At 42.8% G+C, this 24,986-nt stretch overlaps 1 protein-coding gene across 3 annotated transcripts; it reads left to right on the top strand.

Moving 5' to 3' along the window:
* Positions 1 to 1,332: 1,332 nt before the first annotated feature.
* Positions 1,333 to 5,981, top strand: LOC118373994 (dendritic cell-specific transmembrane protein). Of its 3 annotated transcripts, XM_035760325.2 has the most exons (4): positions 1,333 to 1,423; positions 3,958 to 5,024; positions 5,136 to 5,474; positions 5,697 to 5,981. In XM_035760325.2, exons 2-4 carry the CDS (start codon positions 3,972 to 3,974, stop codon positions 5,826 to 5,828), a joined length of 1,524 nt encoding a protein of 507 aa, XP_035616218.1. In that variant the 5' UTR covers positions 1,333 to 1,423; positions 3,958 to 3,971; the 3' UTR covers positions 5,829 to 5,981. The 3 variants fall into 3 exon arrangements, with proteins under 3 accessions (XP_035616218.1, XP_035616219.1, XP_035616222.1); XM_035760326.2 differs by lacking the exon at positions 1,333 to 1,423 and having other exon boundaries at positions 2,875 to 5,024; XM_035760329.2 differs by lacking the exon at positions 1,333 to 1,423 and having other exon boundaries at positions 2,878 to 5,024; positions 5,693 to 5,981.
* Positions 5,982 to 24,986: the final 19,005 nt, after the last annotated feature.

The following is a 24,986-nucleotide window of genomic DNA, read 5'->3' on the forward strand; positions in this document are numbered from 1 at the left end:
AGGATGTTCCACAACACCCACCAATTACTATCTTTATTTCTCCAGGTAGGATGTTCCACAACACCCACCAATTACTGTCTTTATTTCTCCAGGTAGGTTGTTCCACAACACCCACAAATTACTGTCTTTATTTCTCCAGGTAGGTTGTTCCACAACACCCACAAATTACTATCTTTATTTCTCCAGGTAGGATGTTCCACAACACCCACCAATTACTATCTTTATTTCTCCAGGTAGGTTGTTCCACAACACCCACAAATTACTGTCTTTATTTCTCCAGGTAGGTTGTTCCACAACACCCACAAATTACTATCTTTATTTCTCCAGGTAGGATGTTCCACAACACCCACCAATTACTATCTTTATTTCTCCAGGTAGGTTGTTCCACAACACCCACACATTACTATCTTTATTTCTCCAGGTAGGATGTTCCACAACACCCACAAATTACTATCTTTATTTCTCCAGGTAGGATGTTCCACAACACCCACACATTACTATCTTTATTTCTCCAGGTAGGTTGTTCCACAACACCCACACATTACTATCTTTATTTCTCCAGGTAGGATGTTCCACAACACCCACAAATTACTATCTTTATTTCTCCAGGTAGGTTGTTCCACAACACCCACAAATTACTATCTTTATTTCACCAGGTAGGTTGGGAGTAAAAAGAAAAACACATTGTCTTTTACAATAGCAAACTGTCTGGCAAGTATCAACGTAGTCACAAACTGTGGCCCACTAACGGTTCCTACCTATTCTACAGTCTACGCTACAAATATTTTGTCTTTCAGAAATGTATACAGCATGTGAACAAATCAAGACTTAGGTCAAGCTGGGGGAAGTTAAGAGACAAGAAGTAGCAGTCAGTTCCACTTCCCCTCATATGAGTGCAAAGTTGTGCTTCCGCTAAATTATTTGGCAACACTAAAGATGAAAGAACAACCTATACTTTTGGAGAGAGCCAGGAATACATTTTTTACTACAGAACTAAAAAGAAAGTTCCTCTTTTACTGTTTTAACACCACCTACTCAGCTGTGTAGAGTGGTATGTTGGAATGACCAACAATGCTCTATGCTCCTTATATTGAAGGTTGTACTACTTGAATAGTAAGTAAGTAATTAAGTACGTTAGTTAGTTAGGTGGTTAAATAACTAACTATCACAAAAGACTTTACTTCAACAATGACAGTACTGTATTTTGAGTTTATTCTTCACGTGTTTGTTGAGCTGAACTCCTGTCGTGTGGTTAGACAGTTAAGTGAGCGACACCATGACGATAACTGGGAGGTGACTAAGTTCTGAAATTTTAAATGGGAAATGAGTAAGTGCTGAGGTTAAAATTGGTATGAAAGCTTGAGAGTTCTGCTTGTCATTTCACATAGTCTTACTATCCAGACATACCACACAGGACCAGCAGGTAAGGGAGATACTGTGTTGTGATAATGCTGAATTTGTGAGGCTCTAGTAATGCTTTTTAAAGTATTGGTCGATGGTTATGAAAAACTATGTTTAATGTATAAGGTTGGACACACCCGTGTCTGCCCAAGATAGTCAACAGTTACTGTAGCTTTAAAGCTACTTTTGGTTCCCTCTAACTATATGTTATGCTAAACTTTACCCAAAATGTTGCAAAATGTATGGAAATGATCAATCAAATGAAATCATATGTATTTATCCTCTTGGATTTCAGGCATATCTCAGTCCTCTTGATATTAATAGATTGTTTGATTATTCTTTCTGAATGCCTGGTTGGTTGTGTCGTGTCTTTACTATCATTAACTGAAGACTGATAGTTTTTATCAAAGATTCTCTGTAATTAGTTACTACATGATCAACTGATTAATCACGTAACTAATTAACTAGGAAGTCGGGGCACCAAGGAGAAATATTACGATTATTTTATCTGATCAATTAGTCTTCGAATTAATGAATTATTTACTTTATCTCACGTTAATCTCATTCCAAACGTCGTAAATTGTTGGTTATCTGCACGAACCCAGTCTTCACTATGAGTCATACATGCATCAATTGTCTTAGATAATTTATTTATTACTAACTAAGTAATTCACAGAAATGCATAAACAAACAAACAAACAAGGTAAATGTGGTTACATGTAATGATAGGAGAATGTGCCCTAGTGGGCTAAACCGGCATGGTGGCTTGTTAGACAAAAGGGGAAGTGGGGGTCGACTAAGAAGTCACTACAAAGTGATAATTATAACAATTGAAATGCTAATCCTTTGCACATGAACGCTCACTCATTAAGGAACAATTGCAATCAATATATATATTTACGCTCAGTGTGTCATCTTGATTGCTGGTGAAAAGTTTGTTTATTCTGTAGAATTGTCCGTCTCTCTCCCGCTCTCTATCGGTTGCAACTCGCTGTTGGCTGGGCTCCCTGCCTGTGCCATTAAACCCCTACAACTCATCCAGAACGCCGCAGCCCGTCTGGTGTTCAACCTTCCCAAGTTCTCTCATGTCACCCCGCTCCTCCGCTCTCTCCACTGGCTTCCAGTTGAAGCTCGCATCCGCTACAAGACCATGGTGCTTGCCTACGGAGCTGTGAGGGGAACGGCACCTCAGTACCTCCAGGCTCTGATCAGGCCCTACACCCAAACAAGGGCACTGCGTTCATCCACCTCTGGCCTGCTCGCCTCCCTACCACTGAGGAAGTACAGTTCCCGCTCAGCCCAGTCAAAACTGTTCGCTGCTCTGGCTCCCCAATGGTGGAACAAACTCCCTCACAACGCCAGGACAGCGGAGTCAATCACCACCTTCCGGAGACACCTGAAACCCCACCTCTTTAAGGAATACCTAGGATAGGATAAGTAATCCTTCTCACCCCCCTTAAAAGATTTAGATGCACTATTGTAAAGTGGCTGTTCCACTGGATGTCATAAGGTGAATGCACCAATTTGTAAGTCGCTCTGGATAAGAGCGTCTGCTAAATGACTTAAATGTAAATGTAAATGTAATGGTTGTGGTTAGAGGGGATGTTTCGGTGGTTGTCGTTCTTTGCGTTCAATGATGCCGAATTCCTAGCTGCAGACTAGTAATCAATATCAAAGACTTGTTCTTATTCTGTTGGTATCGATCGTCTAAGAGTTTAACCACGTGGTATGGTTAAAAGATTCAGCAATGGTCTACAACCTTTGTCCTCCTAATGGAGAAAAACATGGTCTGCAACCTTTAGACATCTCGTAATTGAGGTAAGCTCGGTCTGCTGATCGAAAACCCGAGTGGGGTTTTTATCTGGAATGGCAGAAAAGGCTGTCCCAGGATGTCTGACCCTAACTGGGCTCAGGGACGGTCCTCTGATTTAGTTCAAATCCAATTCCCTTTTTGAGTTTACCTTCATTAAACAGTCCAAAATCACATTGTAAAATAGTGTAAACAGTATCATTCTCACTCATTCATCTTATACAACAATTAGATGTAAACGTCATATCTGAGTCTATTACATAAACAGCGTTATGGTAATGTTGCCACACCGTCTCCCATGAGCTTCCCCAAGTTGTGACAGACGGACCAGTTCGTTGCTGGATTCTTCACCGATCTTTTATACTTTCTCTGGAACATGAAATTTGTTCGTACCTCAAGTTCTGTGAGGTGGAAGGATTTCCTTGGTCCTCTATGAAAACTTACTCTCTCTAGGGAGAGGGGGATGGGTTTACTATACCCAAAGAGGCCAACATCATGACAGTTGTTTTGATCTTTTTTTTCAGTGTGCTTAGGTACCTTATTTTACGTAAATAAATGACCAGATATTTACCAAGAAATTACATGGTTAAATGGAAATGACACAGTTCTAACCTATGAAATACGTGTTTCTTGTGGATACATTCAATCTTCTTTTTTGCCACTTAGTCTGAGACCATTTCAGTAATGGAATTTCTGAGGATTTTACAGTATTATCACAGAGATATTTGTCCTTCTTCCTTTCTCAGGTACTGTTTCATCAATGATGAAAACAACTTGCCCTCAATTGAAACAAGCCCTGTATCACTCCTGGTCCGCTGCTGCAGATCTGTACACAACAAACACCAGGCAGGGCTGGAGAAACCGATCAGTCCTCTTGATCATCTGTCTCACCTTCAGTCTCATCCTGAGCTCCTTCCTCCTCCTCTACCTGCTCTATGTCCTGCAGTACGGCCTGATGGTGGCTGCTGGGATAGCAGGCTCCTGTTGGGTGGCAGTGGGGGCCTCTCTGTTCCTCTCTAAGAGGGTGCGGTGCTTTGGGGTTCTGTTTGTGCTGTCTTGTGGGATGAGGCAGGGCCGGAACGTTCTCATCACCGCCGGGACAAGTTTGGTGGTTCTCAAGAACATCCAGAACACGCTGGAGAACATCACAGGGCTCAGTAGGAGTATGGTGTGCAACCTGCAGGCCAAGAGGATGTCCATCGACACCACGCCGCTCTGTAACTACGTCAGGATGTTGAGATGGGTTGGCGACGTACTCCGAGCGTTCACAGACTTCGGCGTGGCGGAGTTGGTTTCTGATCTGGAGGTCACGTCCAGAGGAGACTCTGAGAAGTTGAGGGAGAGGCTGGTTGAAGTTGAGAGGACTCTAAATGGAACTGCAAAGAGCGTCTGGGACGCGGTGGACACGCTGTCCTCTGGAAGTCAGAGACTTTTCCCTGCCTTCAGTTTCCTCCTACTGATGGGCTTCACAGTGCTGCACTTGAGGAGATATTGCCACAACAAGAAATATGAAAACGTGTACATAACCAGGACATTCATACATTTTGATGAGAAGCAGAAGGCAGAAGGAAGGCCTCCAGTGCTCCCCCTCACACCGAAGGAGGCTAGACGCTACATCACAATCCCTTCCCCTCGACTCAGGGCCACGGAATGGAAAGTCATACTGAAATTCAGTTTCCCAGTGTTCACCCATTGTCTAGCCTGGGTCTTGTTCATAGGTGTTGATGTACTCATGTTCTGGTTTGTTGAGGTCATCAGAACGCGACTTCATGAGCTAGAGCCATTTCATGTTCCTTTGATTATGAACATAAACGTAAGTATCTATGTTAGTAAAGCACACAACAAGATACAGTCTTAATTAATTCAATACAATCTAGCCACGAGGCTATAACCCTGTTGCTCTACTGAACAATTGTTGTTTCAGGAAGACATGACCATTATTGGTGTCCCCATTTCAGAGGAGATCAACAGGAGGGATTTCTCCTACCAGGTGTCCATCTTTGAGAAGAGTTGCCTTCCTAAACCTAGATTAGTACTCTATGACTCCATCCTGCCTCTGGTTGTGTTACTAGCTGCCCTTCTCAGCATGTCCCTGATGTCTGCCAAGCTCACACAGATCAGGCTTGTGGTGTGTGAGCAGTTCTTCTCCACCAAAGCTGAGGAGAGGGTGGAGTTTCTGCATGCTAAGATCCTGAAGAAGAGATCAAGAAAGGAAGGGAACAGGAAAGCTGAGGAAAGCAGTCTGAGAACCATCATCAAGAAGGTCTGTATAATCCAGAGATCATTGATAAACATTGATGGAGACCTTAGAATGGTATAATACTGTATATTAAATATATGTTCTTACGTGGCCTACAGTACTGCACATTGTCATAATTTGTTCCAGGGAAAAAGTGCAGATTAATTTCTCAGTACAACAATAGATCCAGTATATGTAAGTTACGAAACTACTGTTTGATTAATCCATACTTTCTTCATCAGCCAGATTTCTGGTGTCCAATACTCTACAGACCACAGGAGTATGACAACGTTCAGCAAACAAGCTAGACTTTCTGCTGCCACAGGAAGAAGTGAGAGACACACTTTTTTTGTTGAAAATGTGAAATGTGAGTTATGAAACACATTACATTATTTAACAACTCAAATCTAGACTAATGACATGTTGTCATTGTAAATACATACAGTATTTCAGTTTGTTAATTAATGTACCTGTATAAATAAAGGTTAAAAAAAACACGTTTTTATAATAATAAAAATAAAGTTTAAATGATGGTTACCAAGGTTTCCAAGCAACTTTTTGAAGCAATCTAATGTGAGATGAAAATAGTTCAAACATTGAATAATTGGTACAAAATTACACTTAATTTTAAAGAATAAAAACACCTCAAAAACAGCAATCAATCCCAGTAACTGAGATATAAACGTCTTGTATCTCTATGTCATGTCTTTAACTTCTGCATTTTCTTCATTGTTACCATGCCCATGGAGCTGGATGATTATAAGTGCACAGGGTAATTGTCTGCAATGAGAACACAAAGCTCTGCAAAACATGATATCTGTTTCAGTTGTTTAATGTCGATCAAAAACGACAGGGACAGTTGTGCTGACATCATCACGCAAACCAGACATTCCCTAAATGTGCACGCCGCTATTCAGTTCCCATCATGCACTTGGTGTTTAGTCACACCCCATTAGCATTATCTCCAGACACCACAATGCTCCTCTACCACAGTGGTTGTAGTGGGTCCTGACAGTGACACATTCCCCTGACAGTCAGTCAGGAGACGTACCCCTCTAAGCTTCTGTAACGTTGAAATATGACGTTACATTTACCAGATTATTTCGTGTCAAGGTATTTACATTGGGGTTCGAAATGATTGGCTACCTTTTTTAAGATGAACAAAAATGACTGCTTAAAATAAATAATTCAAATACTGAGCTATATTGTATAAATTATTATATTGGGAAATTATATTATTTATACTAATACAATTTCTGAGAGAAGGTAATATAAGAAAGAAAGAGAAAGTTTTTTTTTTTTTCAAACATTTAGGGGTAAGAAATATTGACACCCCTGTTTTCAATACCTTTAATATCTCACCTTGCGAGAATAATGGCACTGAGCTTTTTCAAAGAAAAATATGAGTTGGGGAACACATTGGGCGGGATCTTAAACCATTACTCAATACAGAATCCTTCCAGATACATGCTCCTATGGACTGCACGAATTAATTCAAACCACATATTTTCAATGGGTTTCAAGTCCGGAAACTGAGATGACCATTGCAAAATTTGGATTTTTCTAAATAAATAATATAATTTCCCTTTTTTTTTGGAGTGTACAATATAGCTCACTATTTCAATTATTTATTGAAAACATGTGGTTTGAATTGAAGAGGGCAGTCCATAGTGCATACTAAGGATCCGAAAGGATTCTGTATGGAGGAAGTTTCTAAGATTGCTCCCAATGTGTTCTCCAACATATAAAACCGGGGTGTCAATCATTTTGACCCCTACCTTTTCTCTTCAGCAATTGCATTATTATAAAATAATATAATTTTCTAACATTTGTGGAGAATACAATATAGCTCAGTATATTCATTATTTATTTTTGCTCATCCTAATTAAGGCCGTCAATAATGTCGGACCCCACTGTATATGAAGATAAAGGATAATGTGAAAAATGTTGCCTAATACCAGAATTGGACATGTCATTGCTTAATTGTGCTAGGCAGGTCAACTCAGTAAAGTGCAGTGTGAGTGTTTGAAAGAAAATATATACTTATTTTAACCCAGTTCTATTACTGAGAGAAGGCACAGTGAAAGAGAAGGCAGAGTGACAGAGAAGGCACAGAGATGAGTGGGCTGACTGTGACTCACACACTGCTGCCACTGACCCGTAGCGTTCCCTCTGATAAACTCACATTATGTCTGCAGAGCCCCAGCGGCTCAGTACCACGCCAGCATGTCAGCATGCCCAGTAGGAGACAATCCCAATGTGTAGTCTGATGCTGTGTGACAGCAGAACTGGGCCTTTTCTACATAGGCCAGGATGCAATCCCAGGCGCGTTGCAGCGCTGGACTACCGACAATTTCCACGGCATTTGTGAAGCTTGCATTCATGGTAAATGCTACGAATGTCAGATGATACTTTCCAATTGAAAGCTATTTTCAAGTGGAAATTAGCTTTCAATGTAAAACACTGTGCGCTTCTAGACAACCTGCATTTGATGGTATCCCGGCCATAGTTTAACACGGAGGTAAGGGTAGACCCTCGTCCAATATGCCAGATACAAACATAACAAAGACATATTGTTGGAAGTTATGTGTTGAAATGGGTATCACCATCATCATCAAATATAACTATGCAAGTGTTTTTTTCACATAGAAGTAACATAATAGATTTTATGCAATTGCATAAATTGTACTAAATAGTTTGGAAACATAAACATTGAAATAAATCATTCTCTCTACTATTATTCTGACATTTCACATTCTTAAAATAAAGTGGTGATCCTAACTCCCCTAAAACAGGGAATTTTACTAGGATTAAATGTCAGGAACTGAGTTTAAATGTATTTGGCTAAGGTGTATGTAAACTTCCGACTTCAACTGTGTATATATATATATTTTTACTGAGTGTACAAAACATTAGGAACACCTTCTCTTTCCATGATAGACTGACCAACAGTGGCGTGTGTTCGTGGATGCCAGGCTTTCCCAAATACTTGACCAATAAAAATGTTTAAATTATAAAATATTGTATATTTTGTCTCTCCCTGTGTTTTCATAATTTTCTGTCAATTCGCAAGTGGCTGAATCTCACCAGAAAAAGCGAGGAAAACAGTGCTGTCTGGACCAAAAGAGTATCACATGTTGCTGCTGTACCATTTCATTGATTGATGCCAGCAAATATTTGGCCTTCCTTGATAAACAAATGATACAATTATTTGCCAATCAGCGTTGAGCTGAACTCAACTGTGGGTTGTCCTAGTGTAGCAAAACACCCCCCCAAGGGAGGCCTGTTTGGATTTGGCTTCAGACATTTCAAATCATTTCCTTTGCAAAACGCCATCTTCTGAAAAACGTGTCTGTTTCTGCTCTGCTTGTGTTGATGTCCTGCAGTATATTGCTTCCTAAATCAGTCCTTTCCTAAACCATGGATGGAGATGCGGATTTGGACTTGTGGTTTTGACTTGATTCTCTTTATAAATTGGGTAGTTTGAGCCTTGAATGATGATCGGCTGAAAGCCGTGGTATATCACACAGTATACCATTGGTTATGACAAAATATTTATTTTTACTGCTCTAATTACATTGGTAACCAGTTTATAATAGCAAAAAGGCTGTAAGGTTCTGTATTTATTTTCTTAGTCAACCTTGTGTTCTGTTTCGTTGTTCTTGAACGTAGCCCTGTTTATTTGTGTTCATTCTTTTTTTGCCTTTGTGAGGGATTGTTTGTTTTGACTCTACAAAGTGTTTTCCTCTCTTTGCGAGAACACATTATAGCCTTCGGTCCTATTTTTGATTCACTTGCCTGTTTGCCTACCTGTGTATGACCATTGCCTGCCTGTGACCACGATTCCTTCCTTCTGTGAAATAAACACCTGCCGCGCTCTGCGCGTGAATCTACACCTTTTTCTCCCTGAGTGTTCATTACAGAATGCCTCACCTAAAAACGGAATGGATTTAGCAGAGATACAGCGGGGCTTAACCCAGCAGAGGAGCTTATGGAGGAAATCTGCCATCCTCTCCGCCAGCCTATCTCTACTCCTCCGATGCCAGGTATCATAACCCATAGCCCTCCTTCATTCATATCCATGCCTGGAAAATATGACGCTTCACCTGGGAAATGTCAGGGATTTCTGATGCAATACAGAAAATACATTGAGCACAACCTCACTAACTTCGCCACCAACAAGAGCAGGTTGGATTTTGTTGTCTCTACTCACAGGCAAAGCCCTGGATTGGTCCACCACTATTTGATCACTCTCCTTCCGGTCGTCCTATAGGAGACCTCCTCTTAGAACTTCACAAGGATGCAATTCAGCTGCCAGTATGCCCTCGAGTTCCTCACCATGGCTGCAGGGAGTGGATGGAGTGAGGCTGCTTCGGGCGGAGCTGGCCTGTAGAGGTGACCTTCAGGATTTAAATCAATACATTCGTATGTCCATCTCCATTGACCACCTCATCGCTGACCTCCGAAAAACTCTGCCACCCAGGAACCCGAAACCTTCTCTTTCCATGATTCCATCATCCCGTCCGAGTCTTCCAGAGCCCATGCAGTTGGGCCATTCTTGTCTCCTGTGAATCGAACGTCAAAGGCGGATCCAAGAAGGGCTCTGCCTATACTGTAGAGGGAAAGATCATCAACTCAGCCATTGCCCTGTTCGCCCCCAACGGAGAGATGAGAAGGGTCCCTCCGCTGCCATGCAGGTAGGCGTGTCCTTATTTCTAAATATCTCCCAGAAGCAATTCTCCATCCTAGTATTGATAACCGTGAAGTTTGGTTACCCCTCCCTTAATAAGGATTAACACTCTGGACGGGCAGCCATTGGGCACAGGCTTCATTACACACCTGACACAGAGCGTCACCCTCCAGATTGGAGTCTTCCACACCGAAACCATTCAACTCATGGGACTCTCATCCCCCAAACAGCCATTCATCCTCGGACACCCCTGGCTTTGTCATCACGACCCTGCCATCTCGTGGCGACAAGGTGAACTACTGTCCTGGTCTTCTAACAGCTTCACCAGTTGTCTCAGCCTACCCTGCAGAGCCACCACCATTGAGGCATCTGCCTTTGCAGTGCCACCAGGGTGGTGGCTCTGCAGGGTAGGCTGAGACAACTGGTGAACCTGGTAGACGACCAGGACAGTACCATCTGAATACGCCCAGTGCAGCAATGTCTTCAGCATACCCCCTATCTATCCCGGAAAATGAGGCAATGGAGAACTACATTGATGAAACACTTAAACGGTTTCATTCATCCTTCTTCCCCAGCTGCGTCCAGCTTATTCCTCATTGTAAAAAAGGACGGTGGTCTCCGTCCATGTATTGATTACCATTCCCTGAATGATGTCACGGCCAATAACCTCTTCCTCTGATCCCAGCGACCCTGAACAAGTGGGCCCTGCCAACATCTATACAAAACTCGACCTGCGAAGTGCATATAACCTTGTCTCTATACTTGAAGGCGATGACTGGAAGACGGCCTTTATCAACGCACGAGGGCACTATGAATACCTGGTCATGCCCTACGGCCTTACTAACGCCCCCGTTGTCTTCTAATCCTTTATTAACAGGATTTGCCTGGATATGATCAACCACTTTCTCATCATCTACATTGATGACATCCTGATATAGTCCAACTCCCCGAAGGAATACATACAGCATGTGTAAAGCTTCTTCAACAGCTCCTTGACCATAACCTGTATGTGAAGACTGAAAAGAGCACCCTCCATGCAACCTCTGTAAACTTCCTCGGTTTCGTACTGACACCTGGAGGGGTCAGCATGGATGAGAACAAAGTCACCGCCATCAGTAACTGGCCCAAACCCACCACGGTTAAGGAACTCCAACATTTCATTGGGTTCTCCAACTACTATCGCCGGTTCATTCGGAACTTCAGTTCCAGCCAAAAGACCCGGACCCTTCAATGGACTGACTGCTTTCAACAACTTGAAACGCCTCTTCACCTCAGCTCCTGTCCTTCGCCAACCTGATCCGACCCTTCCTTTCACCCTGGAGGTGGATGCCTCCGAAGTAGGATTGGGAGCCATACTCTCTCAGCAGGTGGGAACACCTCCAAAATTACATCCCCTGTGCCTTCTTCTCCAGGAAGTTATCCTCCGCTGAGAGGAATTACGATGTGGGGAACAGAGAACTCCTCGCCACAAGCTGGCCCTCGAGGAGTGGCGCCACTGGTTGGAGTGAGCACAACATCCCTCTCCCGTCCTAACAGATCATCGTAATCTGGAATATATCAGAGGGGCCAAATCAAATCAAATCAAATTTATTTATATAGCCCTTCGTACATCAGCTGATATCTCAAAGTGCTGTACAGAAACCCAGCCTAAAACCCCAAACAGCAAACAATGCAGGTGTAAAAGCACGGTGGCTAGGAAAAACTCCCTAGAAAGGCCAAAACCTAGGAAGAAACCTAGAGAGGAACCGGGCTATGTGGGGTGGCCAGTCCTCTTCTGGCTGTGCCGGGTAGAGATTATAACAGAACATGACCAAGATGTTCAAATGTTCATAAATGACCAGCATGGTCGAATAATAATAAGGCAGAACAGTTGAAACTGGAGCAGCAGCACAGTCAGGTGGACTGGGGACAGCAAGGAGCCTTCATGTCAGGTAGTCCTGGGGCACGGTCCTAGGGCTCAGGTCAGTTGAAACTGGAGCAGGAGCATGGCCAGGTGGACTGGGGACAGCAAGGAGTCCTCATGTCAGGTAGTCCTGGGACATGGTCCTAGGGCTCAGGTCCTCCCGAGAGAGAAAGAAAGAGAGAAGGAGAGAATTAGAGAACGCACACTTAGATTCACACAGGACACCGAATAGGACAGGAGAAGTACTCAGATATAACAAACTGACCCTAGCCCCCGACACATAAACTACTGCAGCATAAATACTGGAGGCTGAGACAGGAGGGGTCAGGAGACACTGTGGCCCCATCCGAGGACACCCCGGACAGGGCCAAACAGGAAGGATATAACCCCACCCACTTTGCCAAAGCACATCCCCCACACCACTAGAGGGATATCTTCAACCACCAACTTACCATCCTGAGACAAGGCCGAGTATAGCCCACAAAGATCTCCGCCACGGTACAACCCAAGGGGGCAACCCAGCCAGGCCGACCACAACAGTGAATCAACCCACCCAGGTGACGCACCCCCAGGGACGGCACGAGAGAGCCCCAGCAAGCCAGTGACTCAGCCCCGTAACAGGGTTAGAGGCAGAGAATCCCAGTGGAAAGAGGGGAACCGGCCAGGCAGAGACAGCAAGGGCGGTTCGTTGCTCCAGAGCCTTTCCGTTCACCTTCCCACTCCTGGGCCAGACTACACTCAATCATATGACCCACTGAAGAGATGAGTCTTCAGTAAAGACTTAAAGGTTGAGACCGAGTTTGCGTCTCTGACATGGGTAGGCAGACCGTTCCATAAAAATGGAGCTCTATAGGAGAAAGCCCTGCCTCCAGCTGTTTGCTTAGAAATTCTAGGGACAATTAGGAGGCCTGCGTCTTGTGACCGTAGCGTACGTGTAGGTATGTACGGCAGGACCAAATCAGAGAGGTAGGTAGGAGCAAGCCCATGTAATGCTTTGTAGGTTAGCAGTAAAACCTTGAAATCAGCCCTTGCTTTGACAGGAAGCCAGTGTAGAGAGGCTAGCACTGGAGTAATATGATCAAATTTTTTGGTTCTAGTCAGGATTCTAGCAGCCGTATTTAGCACTAACTGAAGTTTATTTAGTACTTTATCCGGGTAGCCGGAAAATAGAGCATTGCAGTAGTCTAACCTAGAAGTGACAAAAGCATGGATTAATTTTTCTGCATCATTTTTGGACAGAAAGTTTCTGATTTTTGCAATGTTACGTAGATGGAAAAAAGCTGTCCTCGAAATGGTCTTGATATGTTCTTCAAAAGAGAGATCAGGGTCCAGAGTAACGCCGAGGTCCTTCACAGTTTTATTTGAGACGACTGTACAACCATTAAGATTAATTGTCAGATTCAACAGAAGATCTCTTTGTTTCTTGGGACCTAGAACAAGCATCTCTGTTTTGTCCGAGTTTAATAGTAGAAAGTTTGCAGCCATCCACTTCCTTATGTCTGAAACACATGCTTCTAGCGAGGGCAATTTTGGGGCTTCACCATGTTTCATTGAAATGTACAGCTGTGTGTCATCCGCATAGCAGTGAAAGTTTACATTATGTTTTCGAATAACATCCCCAAGAGGTAAAATATATAGTGAAAACAATAGTGGTCCTAAAACAGAACCTAGAGGTTAAACTCCAGCAAGCCCGCTGGGCTCTTCTTCACATGCTTCCATTTTCATGTTACTTACATTCCTGGAAAGAATAATGTAAAAGCTGATGCTCTCTCCCGCCAGTTTGACCTTCCAACCAGTAATTCAGACCCTACATCCATTCTTCCTTCCTCTTGCATTATGGGACCGGTACAGTGGGAGGTTCACTCTGCCATACAAGAAGCCCTAACCTCAGACCCAGCACCTCCTGAAACACCAGCTGGGAGGAGTTACGTACCAGCAGCTGTTAGACCCCAACTGATACAATGGTGTCACATGTCCTTGGAGTCAGGACATCCAGGCATTACACGAACCACCAAACTTCTAGCCCGTAAGTTCTGGTGGTCCTCACTGGCATCCGATGTAAGGGATTACGTACTCTCCTGTCCAGTCTGCGATCAAATCAAAAGCCCTCATCATCTCCCTTCAGGTGAGTAAAAAATATAAATATATTTGACTTGCGTCACATGGTCTTCTATGACAAGGATGGTATCTTTAAGTTTGTTTTCAGTGTATTGAACTTAGCATATACAGTGGGGCAAAAAAGTATTTAGTCAGCCACCAAGTTCTCCCACTTAAAAAGATGAGAGGCCTGTAATTTTCATCATAGGTACACTTCAACTATGACAGACAAAATGAGAAAAAAAAATCCAGAAAATCACATTGTAGGATATTTTATGAATTTATTTGGAAATTATGGTGAAAAAGAAGTATTTAGACTAACTACTTTTTTTGCCCCACTGTATAGCCTTGTTGATTTGATGTTTAAATATATTTTGTGCTGGAATAGAAGTGATCCTGTTGACTTTGAGCTGACTTGCAGTAACTCTGTGGTTCTAAATCAGCAGTTGTTTAGTAAACTGTCTAAAATGTTTACTTGCTTGACCATGCTGTACGTGATAACTGTTTGTATGCAATATTTGTCAAGTGGACTTCAGCGGACAGATGCTGCTCTCCGGTTTTGTGATGAGTTGAATTTATTCTGCCACTGAGACTGTGTTTTTGTTGTATCTACCCCATTTCCCAGTGCCTTTAAATTGACATAATATTTAATCAGCGTTTTACGTGATGTATGAAATGACTTCATGTTTCCTCTCTAGATGTCACAGGGTTTGTGTTCTCTCCAGGAAAATATTCACAAAGGATTGGTAATGCTGGGCAGAGCACTCTATTTGATTTAGTCCATGCAGTATTAAATACTTCAGAATAACATTTCCACAAATTTGAATTCCCGATATTTAATTTCATGCAACATTTTGATTCTATATACACTGAGTGTACAAAACATTAGGAACAACTGCTCTTTCCATGACATAGACTGACCAGGTTCAAAAGGCACTCGCACATCTGAACTATCTTTGTTGCAGGTGCATGGTAACAGTTAAATAAGATGAGAAAATGAAGAAACCCGCACACTGCTCTTGCTAGTATCACTGCTCATTAAAACCTCTTGAGACTAGGCAGTATTTTGATGTTTGGATGAAAAACATGCCCAAATGAAACTGCCTATTTCTCAGGCCCAGAAGCTAGAATATGCATAGAGTATAACAGAACTCATATTGCAGGCGAAAAAGCTTAGGAAAATCCAAATAGGAAGTGCTGTTATTTTGAAACCCTCTGTTCCATTGCATGCCTTCCCTCCATTTAAAGGGATATCAACCAGATGGCTATGGCTTCCACATGGCTTCCACATGGTGTGAACAGTCTTTAGACATAGTTTCAGGCTTTTATTCTGAAAAATTAGCGAAAATTATCACATCGCATCAGTGCATAGCTGGGTGTCCCCAGAGTTTTGAATGCGCCAATAGCTTGGAGCAGACCTTTACCCTCTCTCTCCTACTGAAACAGCTACCGTCCGGTTGAAATATGATCAATAATTTATTGTAAAAACAAACTGAGGATTGATTATAAAAAGCTTTGACATGTTTCTACGAACTTTACGGATACTATTTGGAATTTTCGTCTGCCCGTCGTGACCTGCACGAGCCTGTGGATTACTGAACAAAATGTGCCAACCAAATGGAGGTTTTTGGATATAAAAATAATTTTTATGTAACAAAACAAACATTTATTGTGTAACTGGGAGTCTCGTGAGTGCAAACATCCGAAGATCATCAAAGGTAAGCGATTAATTTGATTGCTTTTCTGACTTTCGTGACCAATCTACTTTGCTGCTAGCTCTTTGTAATGTTTTGTCTGCTGAGAGAGCTGTCCTAACATAAACGCTTGGATAACTTTCGCTGTAAAGCTTTTTTGAAATCTGACATGCCAGGTCGAAATTATTGCCAACCTTGATAAAGATGAGAAATAATGACTGTATAAAATGAATATTTAAAATACTGAGCTATGTTGTATGCTTAAAATAATATTTAGGGGTGTCAATAATTTTGACCCCTACCATATTACTTGTTAAACTAAATCTTTCTCTGAGTAATTTTATTAGTATAACTGAATTTCCCCTTTTTTTAAATTCAATATACCTATAGCTCAATATTTGAATTATTTATCTTTAACAGTCATTATTGCTCATCTTTATCAAGGGTGTCAGTAATTTCAGACCTGTGTGTGTGTGTGTGGTACCAGTCAAACATTTGGACACCTACTCATTCAAGGGTTTTTATTTGTTTGTACTATTTTCTACATTGTATAATAATAGTGAACACATCAAAACTATGAAATAACACATATGGAATCATGTAGTGACCCAAAAAGTATTAAACAAATCAAAATATATTTTATTCTTCAAAGTAGCCAACCTTTGCCTTGATGACAGCTTTGCACATTCTTGGTATTCTCTCAACCAGCTTCACCTGGAATGCTTTTCCAACAGTCTTGAAGGAGTTCCCACCTATGCTGAGCACTTGTTGGCTGCTTTTCCTTCTCTCTGCAGTCCAACTCATCCCAAACCATTTCAATTGGGTTGAGGTCAGGTGATTGTGGAGGCCAGGTCATCTGATGCAGCACTCCATCACTCTTCTTGGTCAAATAGCCCTTACACAGCCTGGAGGTGTGTTTTGGGTCATTGTCCTGTTGAAAAACAAATGATAGACCCACTAAGCGCAAACCAGATGGGATGGCATATCGCTCCTGAATGCTGTGGTAGACATGCTCGTTAAGTGTGCCTTGAATTCTAAATAAATCACTGACAGTGTCATAAGCAAAGCACCATCACACCTCCTCCTCCATGCTTCACGGTCATCCGTTCACCTACTCTGCATCTCATAAAAACACAGAGGTTGGAACCAAAAATTTCGACTTTGCACTCCAGACCAAAGGACATATTTTCCACTGGTCTAATGTCCATTGCTTGTGTTTCTTGACCCAAGCAAGTCTCTTCTTATTTGTGTCCTTTAGTAGTGGTTTCTTTGCAGCAATTCAACCCTGATTCACTCAGTCTCGTCTGAACAGTTGATGTTGAGATGTGCCTGTTATTTGAACTCTGTGAAGCATTTATTTGGGCTGCAATTTCTGAGGCTGGTAACTCTAATGAACTTATCCTCTGCAGCAGAGCTAACTCTTTGTCTTCCTTTCCTGTGGCGGTCCTCATGAGAGCCAGTTTCGCCATAGCGCTTGACGGTTTTTGTGACTGCACTTGAAAAAACTGACTGACCTTCATGTGTCATGGCTTATTTGAGCTGTTCTTGCCATAATATGGACTTGGTCTTTTACCAAATAGGGCTATCTTCTGTATACCACCCCTACCTTGTCACAAGACAACTGATGTCACAAAGTGCCGTACAGAAACCCAGCCTTAAACACCAAACATCAAGCAATGCAGATGTAGAAGCACCGCAAAGGGTGGCTACTTTGAAGAATCTCAAATATAAAATATATTTTGATTTGTTTAACACGTTTTTTGGTTACTACATGATCCCATATGTGTTATTTCATAGTTTGGATGTCTTCACTATCATTATAGAGTATAGAAAAATAGTCTAAATAAATAAAAACCCTTGAATGAGTAGAACATGACGAGACAAAAAGCACGTCATCTGCAATATTTTTCACTCAATAAATTGTGTCTAAACATTTTCAGCGTTTTCTTACAGTACTATTGTGGCAGCTATTTGAGAAGTGCTGCAAAAGCACAGTAAAAAAAGAATAGTGCTGCCTGCTACCCAGGTATCCAGACATTATTCTGTCTGCCATAAGCTTACGGCTGCTGGAATGAGACGTTAAATCGAAATGAGCTGACAGATGATACAGATCACTTTTAAAGTTTGGCATTTAAGAAACGCTGTGTCTAATGGAAGGTAAACCTTTAACCTTTAATTGGTTGCTGCAGAGAAATTACAACTATGAAACTACATGAGCAGCTAGAGGAGAGAAAGCAATCTTACAATTCAAATCATTTGTGAAAAAACAAATCATTGTTTCAATAAATGATTAATGACAATGCTTTTATGACAGATAATATTTCCCTCCACAGTCATCTTGTGCAGCGCCAATAAAATAAAAACAAACAATTCTAAAAAAGGGGAAGGAGAAGGACACTAGGAAAAAAGACTAAATAATTAAGACAAATAGAGAGAGTTATTTTCTCCATCTCTCCAGTACCCTAATGACACACACCCAAAGCATATGTCCGAAATGGCACCCTATTTCCCATAGTGCACTACTTCTGATCAGCGCCTTATGTGGGGAATATGATGCTATTTGGCATGTAGAACTACTGTAGCTTTGTTGCATTGCATAACTGAGTCTTGCCTCCGGACCCTGATGTTTTTAAGCCACATTTAGGCCAATTAATTACGCAGTTTCACAGATGAATTCATAGTTAGAAAAATCTAACATAAAGAGCTACAAAGACTCAATCCCACTATAGGACTATAACAAAGTGGTAGCACACATACTGTACAACAAACAATGCTACTATACTGTACTACAATATGTAATTGTATACTATAGGATTACTATACAATCGCTAGTCTCTCATCACAGCCCATTAAAATGTTAAAAGACATAATCCAGTAGTTGATTTGGTTCTGGGTGCTGAGACTTTACAACCTCACAAGCCTGGGACACTAAAATAGATCTGAAAAAAAAATGGACATGATGTCGTCATCAAGGCTAAGAGGATAGGTAGGGACTAGATCTCTTCCTTATTCCAGAGCTGCATAGACACATGCACTACAGGGACACACTGTATCTCTGTCTGTTCGGATTGGGGAGTACAGTTCCACATCAACGGTCTCATACAGATTACAAAAGTCACTTTCTTTCTTACTCTAGGAATGACACTTATGCAACCCTTCCCTTTGGCCAATTCAAAACAACACCATATATTTGATTTAATGTAACTTTAAATCTATACATTCAGATATTTTGTATTGTGATGAAGACTCAGAATAAACAGGTCTCAATTTATGAGATAATGTGTCAACCTCAACATAACAACCGGATATTACTCTCTCACTCATGCCCCCAAAATTATATCACAACCGGATATTACTCTCTCACTCATGCCCCCAAAATTATATCACAACCGGATATTACTCTCTCACTCATGCCCCCAAAATTATATCACAACCGGATATTACTCTCTCACTCATGCCCCCAAAATTATATCACAACCGGATATTACTATCTTACTCATGCCCCCAAAATTATATCACAACCGGATATTACTATCTCACTCATGCCCCAAAAATTATATCACAACCGGATATTACTATCTCACTCATGCCCCAAAAATTATATCTCACTCATGCCCCAAAAATTATATCACAACCGGATATTACTATCTCACTCATGCCCCAAAAATGAGTGCTTACATGAGCATGTTGAATTGCTCACTGGGATTATTCATAACCCTGTTATTTAATTTCCCAAAACATGACTAATATGCCAAATGGATACAGTGCAAAAAGAGATCAAATGGTGCAAATCTAACTGTTTAAATTATTTTAATTTGAACGATGCAAATGACAGAGCAGTGTTGCCACGGTTAATTATATCCAGGCTGTAAGGTTAGTTATATCCAGGCTGTACCATGGTTAGTTATATCCAGGCTGTACCATAGTTAGTTATATCCAGGCTGTACCATGGTTAGTTATATCCAGGCTGTACCATGGTTAGTTATATCCAGGCTGTACCATGGTTAGTTATATCCAGGCTGTACCATGGTTAGTTATATCCAGGCTGTACCATGGTTAGTTATATCCAGGCGGTACTATGGTTAGTCATATCCAGGCTGTACCATGGTTAGTTATCCAAGATGGATCCAAGATGGCGTAGCAGTAAGTCGTCCTGTCGTGTCATGTCCCTTGTATATATCGTGATATTGTTTATTTTTTGTTTTTTTAACATATTTTTCTTCGCATATCTCTTTAAAAACATTTTGCTAAACCTAAGCTTCCAAATACTCTCCTGCAACCCGCCTCACCCAATGTAGCTATTTTTCCTAAAGTATTTATATTTACTTCGGAACCGGAACCCCTTAACTGAAGCTAGCCAGCTAACCACCAGCTATGCTAGCGGTCTTCAGCTAACCGGTCATCAGCTAACCTTCAGCCTGGAAAGCTCTCGCCAGTTCGAACAACGCGACTCGAACCAGAGCATAACGGACCTATTTATTTTTCATCCCCGGATTCATCCCCGGATTCCCACCGCAAACGGAACATTTTTTTCAGCTGGATCTTCACAACTAGCTAGCTAGCGTTTCCACCCACTCAGCTTGAAGTTAGCCCGGCCAGAGCACCTGTAGCATACTCCTGGGCTACAATACCCGGGCCCACGACCGGTCTATCGATGTCACTGCATGAAGAGGAATAAACAGACTCACCCCATCGCGACATCCCCCAAAGGCTAACTCTCTAGCCCACGCTATCTCCCTGCTTGCTAATTCGGCCTGCTAACTGCTAGCTTGTCTAGCTCCGGTCCGCTAACTGCTACCTTGTCTAGCCCGGGCCTACGAACTGTTAGCTTGTTAGCACAGGCCTGGTAACCGTCTGAATCGCCGCGTCCCAAACTCTCACTAGACCCATATTTACTCTCTCTCTTTTTGATTTTGAATTTGTTTATACCTTCCGGAAACCTGCCTCACCCAATGTGATACGGAATCGCTATTATTTTTAATTTTTTAGAACACACTCAAGAACCTCCAGACGCTAACCAGCTAACTAGCTACAAGCTATTTAGTCATTGTTAGTTTTTTTTAAACCTGGATAACACTCGCCAGTCCAGCTTCCCTGCACATCCACCGCTGCCCCCTGGACACTGATCTCTTGGCTACATAGCTGATGCACGCTGGACTGTCCATTAATCACGGTACTCCATTCTGCTTGTTTGTTTTATCTGTCGGCCCTGTTGCCTAGTCAACGCCATTTTACCTGCTGTTTGTTGTGCTAGCTGATTAGCTGTTGTTGTCTCACCTACTGTTTTAGCTAGCTTTCCCAATTCAACACCTGTGATTACTGTATGCCTCGCTGTATGTCTCTCTCAAATGTCAATATGCCTTGTATACTGTTGTTCAGGTTAGTTATCATTGTTTTAGTTCACCATGGAGCCCCTAGTTCCACTCTTCATACCCCTGTTACCTCCTTTGTCCCACCTCCCACACATGCGGTGACCTCACCCATTACAACCAGCATGTCCAGAGATACAACCTCTCTCATCATCACCCAGTGCCTGGGCTTACCTCCGCTGTACCCGCACCCCACCATGCCCCTGTCTGCGCATTATGCCCTGAATATATTCTACCATGCTCAGTAACCTGCTCCTCTTATTCTCTGTCTCTTTTGTTGACTTCTGTGATCGAAAAAGCCTTGGTTTCATGCATGTCAACATCAGAAGCCTCGTCCCTAAGTTTGTTTTACTCACTGCTTTAGCACACTCTGCTAACCCTGATGTCCTTGCCGTGTCTGAATCCTGGCTCAGGAAGGCCACCAAAAATTCAGAGATTTCCATACCCAACTATAACATCTTCCGTCAAGATAGAACTGCCAAAGGGGGAGGAGTTGCAGTCTACTGCAGAGATAGCCTGCAAAGTAATGTCATACTTTCCAGGTCCATACCCAAACAGTTCGAACTACTAATTTTGAAAATGACTCTCTCCAGAAATAAGTCTCTCACTGTTGCCGCCTGCTACCGACCCCCCTCAGCTCCCAGCTGTGCCCTGGAACCCATTTGTGAATTGATCGCCCCACATCTAGCTTCAGAGTTTGTTCTGTTAGGTGACCTAAACTGGGATATGCTTAACACCCCGGCAGTCCTACAATCTAAGCTAGATGCCCTCAATCTCACACAAATCATCAAGGAACCCACCAGGTACAACCCTAACTCTGTAAAAAGGGCACCCTCATAGACGTCATCCTGACCAACTGGCCCTCCAAATACACCTCCGCTGTCTTCAACCAGGATCTCAGCGATCACTGCCTCATTGCCTGTATCCGCCACGGAGCCGCAGTCAAACGACCACCCCTCATCACTGTCAAACGCTCCCTAAAACACTTCTGTGAGCAGGCCTTTCTAATCGACCTGGCCCGGGTATCCTGGAAGGACATTGACCTCATCCCGTCAGTTGAGGATGCCTGGTCATTCTTTAAAAGTAACTTCCTCACCATTTTAGATAAGCATGCTCCGTTCAAAAAATGCAGAACTAAGAACAGATACAGCCCTTGGTTCACTCCAGACCTGACTTCCCTCAACCAGCACAAAAACCTTACTGTGGCAGACTGCAATAGCATCGAATAGTCCCCGTGATATGCAACTGTTCAGGGAAGTCAGGAACCAATACAGTCAGTCAGGAAAGCTAAGGCCAGCTTCTTCAGGCAGAAGTTTGCATCCTGTAGCTCCAACTCCAAAAAGTTATGGGACACTGTGAAGTCCATGGAGAACAAGAGCACCTCCTACCAGCTGCCCACTGCACTGAGGCTAGGTAACACGGTCACCACCGATAAATCCATGATCATCGAAAACTTCAACAAGCATTTCTCAACGGCTGGCCATGCCTTCCGCCTGGCTACTCCAACCTCTGCCAACAGCTCCGCCCCCCACCCCCCCGCAGCTCCTCGCCCAAGCCTCTCCAGGTTCTCCTTTACCCAAATCCAGAAAGCAGATGTTCTGAAAGAGCTGCAAAACCTGGACCCGTACAAATCAGCTGGGCTTGACAATCTGGACCCGCTATTTCTGAAACTATCCGCCGCCATTGTCGCAACCCCTATTACCAGCCTGTTCAACCTCTCTTTCATATCGTCTGAGATCCCCAAGGATTGGAAAGCTGCCGCAGTCATCCCCCTCTTCAAAGGGGGAGACACCCTGGACCCAAACTGTTACAGACCTATATCCATCCTGCCCTGCCTATCTAAGGTCTTCGAAAGCCAAGTCAACAAACAGGTCACTGACCATCTCGAATCCCACCGTACCTTCTCCGCTGTGCAATCTGGTTTCCGAGCCGGTCACGGGTGCACCTCAGCCACACTCAAGGTACTAAACGATATCATAACCGCCATCGATAAAAGACAGTACTGTGCAGACTCAGTAGCCTCGGTTTTTCGGATGACTGCCTTGCCTGGTTCACCAATTACTTTGCAGACAGAGTTCAGTGTGTCAAATCGGAGGGCATGCTGTCCGGTCCTCTGGCAGTCTCTATGGGGGTGCCACAGGGTTCAATTCTCGGGCCGACTCTTTTCTCTGTATATATCAACGATGTCGCTCTTGCTGCGGGCGATTCCCTGATCCACCTCTACGCAGACGACACCATTCTATATACTTTCGGCCCGTCATTGGACACTGTGCTATCTAACCTCCAAACGAGCTTCAATGCCATACAACACTCCTTCCGTGTCCTCCAACTGCTCTTAAACGCTAGTAAAACCAAATGCATGCTTTTCAACCGATCGCTGCCTGCACCCGCATGCCCGACGAGCATCATCACCCTGGATGGTTCCGACCTTGAATAGGTGGACATCCATAAGTACCTAGGTGTCTGGCTAGACTGCAAACACTCCTTCCAGACTCATATCAAACATCTCCAATCGAAAATCAAATCAAGAGTCGGCTTTCTATTCCGCAACAAAGCCTCCTTCACTCACGCCGCCAAGATTACCCTAGTAAAATTGACTATCCTACCGATCCTCGACTTCGGCGATGTCATCTACAAAATGGCTTCCAACACTCGACTCAGCAAACTGGATGCAGTCTATCACAGTGCCATCCGTTTTGTCACTAAAGCACCTTATACCACCCACCACTGCGACTTGTATGCTCTAGTCGGCTGGCCCTCGCTACATATTCGTCGCCAGACCCACTGGCTCCAGGTCATCTACAAGTCCATGCTTGGTAAAGCTCCGCCTTATCTCAGTTCACTGGTCACGATGGCAACACCCATCCGTAGCACGCGCTCCAGCAGGTGTATCTCACTGATCATCCCTAAAGCCAACACCTCATTTGGCCGCCTTTCGTTACAGTACTCTGCTGCCTGTGACTGGAACGAACTGCAAAAATCGCTGAAGCTGGAGACTTTTATCTCCCTCACCAACTTCAAACATCAGCTATCTGAGCAGCTAACCGATCGCTGCAGCTGTACATAGTCTATTGGTAAATAGCCCACCCATTTTCACCTACCTCATCCCCATACTGTTTTTATTTATATACTTTTCTGCTCTTTTGCACACCAATATCTCTACCTGTACATGACCATCTGATCATTTATCACTCCAGTGTTAATCTGCAAAATTGTAATTATTTGCCTACCTCCTCATGCCTTTTGCACACATTGTATATTCACATTGTACATTGTTAATTGTTTACTCCATGTGTAACTCTGTGTTGTCTGCTCACACTGGTATGCTTTATCTTGGCCAGGTCGCAGTTGCAAGAACTTGTTCTCAACTAGCCTACCTGGTTAAATAAAGGTGAAATAAAAAAAATATTTAAAAAATATCCAGGCTGTACCATAGTTATATCCAGGCTGTACTGTATGTAGTTAGTTATATCCAGGCTGTACTGTAGTTAGTTATATCCAGGCTGTACTGTAGTTAGTTATATCCAGGCTGTACTGTAGTTAGCTATATCCAGGCTGTACCATAGTTATGTCCAGGCTGTACCATAGTTATATCCAGGCTGTACTGTAGTTAGTTATATCCAGGCTGTACCATAGTTATATCCAGGCTGTACTGTAGTTAGTTATATCCAGGCTGTACCATAGTTAGCTATATACAGGCTGTACCATAGTTATATCCAGGCTGTACCATGGTTAGTTATATCCAGGCTGTACCGTAGTTAGTTATATCCAGGCTGTACTGTA

The sequence above is a fragment of the Oncorhynchus keta genome, chromosome 31, assembly GCF_023373465.1.
Source record: "Oncorhynchus keta strain PuntledgeMale-10-30-2019 chromosome 31, Oket_V2, whole genome shotgun sequence".
Lineage (NCBI taxonomy): Eukaryota > Metazoa > Chordata > Actinopteri > Salmoniformes > Salmonidae > Oncorhynchus > Oncorhynchus keta.